This window comes from Miscanthus floridulus, chromosome 18, assembly GCF_019320115.1.
Source record: "Miscanthus floridulus cultivar M001 chromosome 18, ASM1932011v1, whole genome shotgun sequence".
NCBI classification, from domain to species: Eukaryota; Viridiplantae; Streptophyta; class Magnoliopsida; order Poales; family Poaceae; genus Miscanthus; species Miscanthus floridulus.
The window spans coordinates 88,597,784-88,602,740 of record NC_089597.1 but is presented as its reverse complement, the minus strand read 5'-3'; the positions used below and the strand labels follow the sequence as shown (position 1 = coordinate 88,602,740).

At 48.1% G+C, this 4,957-nt stretch overlaps 1 protein-coding gene across 1 annotated transcript; it reads right to left on the bottom strand.

Annotated features, from left to right (window-relative positions):
• Nucleotides 1-1,152: 1,152 nt before the first annotated feature.
• On the bottom strand, nt 1,153-4,618 carry LOC136522517 (probable LRR receptor-like serine/threonine-protein kinase At3g47570). Its single transcript, XM_066516332.1, has 2 exons — nt 1,726-4,618; nt 1,153-1,622 (listed from the first exon to the last, which is right to left on the bottom strand). Exons 1-2 carry the CDS (start codon nt 4,604-4,606, stop codon nt 1,267-1,269), a joined length of 3,237 nt encoding a protein of 1,078 aa, XP_066372429.1. The 5' UTR covers nt 4,607-4,618; the 3' UTR covers nt 1,153-1,266.
• Between the last annotated feature and the right edge of the window lie 339 nt (nt 4,619-4,957).

The following is a 4,957-nucleotide window of genomic DNA, read 5'->3' as shown; positions in this document are numbered from 1 at the left end:
GCGGAGGGTGTCTGCCATGCCCTTGACTTTCTGGCAGTACGCAGTGATGTCGAGGTCGCCTTGCTTGAAGTTGCGGAAGGCGGCGTTGAGGTGGAGAGCACGAGTTTCGCGATTGCCGTGGAACTATGACTCGATGGCGAGCCAGGAGGCACGGGCGGTGGTACCGAACTCGATCACGGCCTCGACGAGGGCGTCGGTGATGGTGGCGGTGATCCAAGTTTGCACGACGCAGTCCATGCGCGCCTAATCCGGAGAGTTGGGGGTGGCAGCGTCGGAGAGGACATGGCTCTCCAGGGAGTAGCGGCCGACGACGAGGAGGAACGACTGACGCCAGCAGCCATAGAAGGCGGAGGCGACGTCAAGGACAAGCGGGACGAGCAGTCGGATGTTCTGCACGGCCACAGCCTAGGCGTGCAGGTTGAGGAGGGCCGCGGCCTCATGCTGAAGCAGAACGACGCGAAGATGGGGATCGCCGCCGTCGGCAAAGGCGAAATCCTCAGCATCCTCGGCGTCGTCAGGGGCAGCGTCGTCTTCCAAAGGCAGAGTGGCCGCAGCGTGCTCCTGAGCCGCGCGGTCAAGGGCGGCCTGAAGTCGCGCATCAGCCGCGTCCTGCTACTGCTGAGCGACGGCAGCTTCGCGCTCTGCGTCAGCCGCACGAGCAGCGGCGGCGTCGCGAGCGGCCTGAGCCGCGCGAGCGCGCTCCTCCTTGGCGAGTCGAGCCGCAGCGGCCTGCTCGGCCACGCGGGCGCGCACCTCCGTGGACTGGAGGGCAGCGGCAGCAGTGGCCTGCTCGGCCACGCGGACGCACGTCTCCGTGGATTGGAGGGCAGCGGCAGCGGCGGGGTCGGCCTGCGTGGCCGCACGGGCACGCTCCTCCTTGGACTCGGCAGCAGCGGCGTCGGGATCGACGACAACAGCAGCAGAGGAAGCGGTGGGGGGGTGGCTCCGGCCATGGCAGGGAGGCGGCGGGCGCACACAAGGGAGGCGACAGGCAGGAAAGGAAGGGGAAAAAACTAAGCTCGTGATACCATGAAAGCAATAAGGATTGCGTGGAATAATAGATTGATTGATTGGAGAGACCTAGGTACATATATATAGGGGAGAGGAGATCTCGTGGTTTATAGAAACAGGACCAAACGAGATCTCCTCGTATCTCTCTAACCAAATAGAGGACCGGCCGACTATACCAAGGCCCAGGCCCATATACACAAGCATATATACATTTACAGTCTAACAGCCATCACTATGACTGATATACGCTAATTGCTATGATGAAGAATGCATTTTTGATAATATATGCTTGATGGTAAGGATCTTGTTACAAACTTCATCCATTCCTGGTCGTTCTTTTGGTGATGCCATGGAGCAGGACAATCCTATTTTAACCAATGGAAGGATGCAGTTCTGCATCACTTTGGCTGCATTGATGCTGTCTTGTACCATGACGGGATTGACAATCTCGTAGATATTATTTGGAAATGATTGACCGACAAAATCTTGCAGGCTTATACCATCCTTTAATTTCTCGTCAGTCGGACGATACCCTGTTAGCATTTCTAGCAGGAGCACTCCAAAACTATAAACGTCACCCTTGGTTGATATCTCTCTGCTCATGCCATACTCTGCACGAATGTTTGCAGACATAGTAAAGTTAGAATAATTCACTTTTTGCCGATACTATAAAGAACAAACGGAATAAACTACTTAGATATAAGCTCATCTCACCTGGTGGGATGTATCCAATGGATCCTTTCATGCAAGCCAAACTTGTTGAACTATCTTGAAATGCATCTGATCTAGCATATAATATCCTTGCTAAGCCAAAGTCGCTGACATATGCAGCCATGTCAAGGTCCAAAAGAATATTACTTGGCTTCAAATCGCAGTGTATTAGTGGATATGCACATTGGTTATGAAGGTAATCCAAAGCACATGCTACATCCAATGCTACATTGATTCTTTGAAAGAAAGTCAGAGTCTTTGTTTCACTGTGTTCATGGACCCTCGGATGTAACCACATATCCAGGTTCCCATTCAGCATGTATGGGTAGACTATGGCCTTGAAGTCTGCTCCAGTTGGATCCACTGAGGAGCATAGAGTAATTATTTTAACAAGATTTCGGTGGCGGATATTTCTGAGGGCTTCACACTCTGCAAGGAAGCTCCTATGTGCCCCATATGTGCTGAGGTTAAAAATCTTGATAGCCACTTGATCTTCCTCAAGCTTCAGCTTGCCCTTATAAACCATTCCAAATGAACCAGAGCCAATTAAGTTAGCAGAAGAGAACATATCTGTTGCCTTTTCAATATCTTTGTATGTTATGTTTTCCTTGTGCTCTTTGTGGTGCTGCAAATATTTCTTTACTTGAATTTTCTTCCTCCAAAAGAATGTCACGAGACAGAAGCAAGTGATTATAACAACAGCAACAATTGGTATTACTATCTCTATGACTTGTACCAGTGACGTGTGTTTCCTTGTCCTGTTATCCATTGCTGGACAAAGAGACACACCTCCTGTCAGAACTCTTGTACACAGTTCATCATTTCCTTCAATTGAAACTGCACTAGCATTGCCAAAAATACCACCACTTGGAACTGCTCCACTAAAACTGTTGAAGGATAAATTGAGTTGATGCAGATAACTCAAGTTTTCGAAGAAATCTGGGATGTTTCCAGACAATCTGTTCTTAGAAATGTCAATCTCCTCGATGCTTCTCAAATTCACAAAAGTCTGTGGAATGCTTCCTTCAAAGAAGTTGTCTCGCATCTCTAGATACTCAAGAGCCACACACATGCCAATAGCGGATGGAATGTAGCCAGACAACATGTTGTTTGTGATGCTAAGTTTTTCCAGATTAATGAGATTGCCAACTTCCTCTGGTATTCCTCCAGTCAAGTAATTATTTGACAAGTCAAATTCTTCAGAAAGCGAAGAAATTTTGAAGATTCTACTTGGTATAGTCCCATTTAGCGAGTTGTGTGCAAGATTGAGTATTTGAAGTTGAGTGCAACTTCCTATACTTGCAGGTATTCTTCCACTCAAGTTGTTTCCATCCAATTTAATATCAGTCAGCTGAACAAGATTACCTATAATTTCAGGGATTGGGCCTGAGAGTCTATTTTGTGCAAATGCTAGAACGACCAAGTCGTGCAAGTTTCCAATTGTTGGTGGTATATTTCCAGTGAACATATTGTAATCCATGAATAAAATACTGAGGCTCCTCAGATTACCTATCTCTGGTGGTATAGGCCCAGAAATTCTGTTGTTCCTAAACCACAGTGACTGGAGATTACTGGAAAGGTTTCCAATGGAACTTGGCAGATTCCCTTGGAGGTTGTTGCCATCAAGCATCAGTTGGGTCAGTTTGGAGCAATTTGAGAGTGAAGAGACAAATTCCCAGTCACCTGCTTCTAGCATGTTGTATGACACATCTACTGCCTCCAGATTTGGCAATGACCCAAAGTACGGCATGAGCCCTGTTAGCCTGTTGTCTGCTAGGTAAAGCCGTTCTAGTTGGTATGCAGTGAGCAGAGATGATGGGATTGGACCGGAAAACTTGTTTGTTGACAGGATTAATCCCTGGATGTTTGGGAGCGTGTAGCCAATGTTGGAGGGCAATCTTCCGACAAGGGAGTTATTTGCCACAGCGAGATCTGTCAAGGAGGACATGTTGAAGAGAGATTTTGGAAAAGGCCCTGACAAATTGTTTATATTTAAGTTTAGTATTTGTAGTGTTGAAATATGACCTAGGCTCTCTGGTATGCCCCCAGCTAAATTGTTATATTGAATACGAAGGGTTACTAGGGAGGAAAGGTTCCCTAGTGAGGGGTGAATTGTCCCTGAAAGATAGTTCTCCCCTAGATGAAGATGTTTAACAGGGGGAGAGTTGGCAGTTATAGGTGGTATAGAGCCAGAAAAGCTGTTCTTTTGGAGGCAAATGGCAATAAGCGACGAGGTATTGAAGAGAGCCTTTGGGAGCTCACCGCTAAGACTGTTGCTCATGAGCCTAAGAACTTGGATTGTTGAACTGCTCGCTAGGCGCTCTGGGATTCTACCGGTGAGAGCATTTCTCCCAAGGTCAACATATCTGAGAGAAAGGGTGCTGCCCAAAGATGGTGGTATCTCTCCACTAAGCCTGTTGCTAGCAAGATCTAGTATTCGCAACTCTGGAATGGTTCCAAAAGCAGAGGGGATAATACCTTGCAAATAGTTGATGCTGAGATTCAGGTTGCTGAGTTTGTTGAGGAGGCCGAGCTCTGGCGGTATACCACCACGGAGGCTATTGTTTGACAGCTGCAGCCTTGCCAGGGAGCTCAGGTTGGCGATGCAAGGTGGTATGGTACCTGTGATGCCTTGTGATGCGAGGTCTAGCGCAATAACACGGCGAGGTGACCCTGTGCTGCAAGTGACCCCATGCAGCTTGCAGAATCCCATGGATATGTTGCTCCAAGACAACAAAACTCCGGCTGGATCTGTGAGTTGGGACTTGAAGCAGAGGAGTGCTTGTCGATCATTTTCATTCTCATCAGAGAACGCTAGCAGTGGGCAGCAAAAGTGTATGAATATGATGGCACAAAGAAGCCAAGCAACACCACCAGGTGACATGGCTCCCAAAGAGGCCAATGCTCTTAGTACAGCCAGGAGATCACCAACACTGGGCTCGCGCAAGACAAGGTAGCCACTCTGAATGACATTCCTATTCGAAGGTATGCATGAATGCATGCCTTTTGGAGAACAGCTTCGTAGGCGTTGGTTCAAGCCACTTGCTAGCTGCTCTTTTTGGACTATTTCAAACAAAGCTTTGGAGTGGAGCCGTCTTGTAGCAAGTTGTTTATGTGAGACACGTCTTGCAATCGAATTTCTTTCAAGAAATGGTTGCAGCCATGAAAGATGCACTGAAACTGGACTGGTCAAATGACTTGAAGTTGACAAGTTGTGTGACTTATGCGCGCGCTC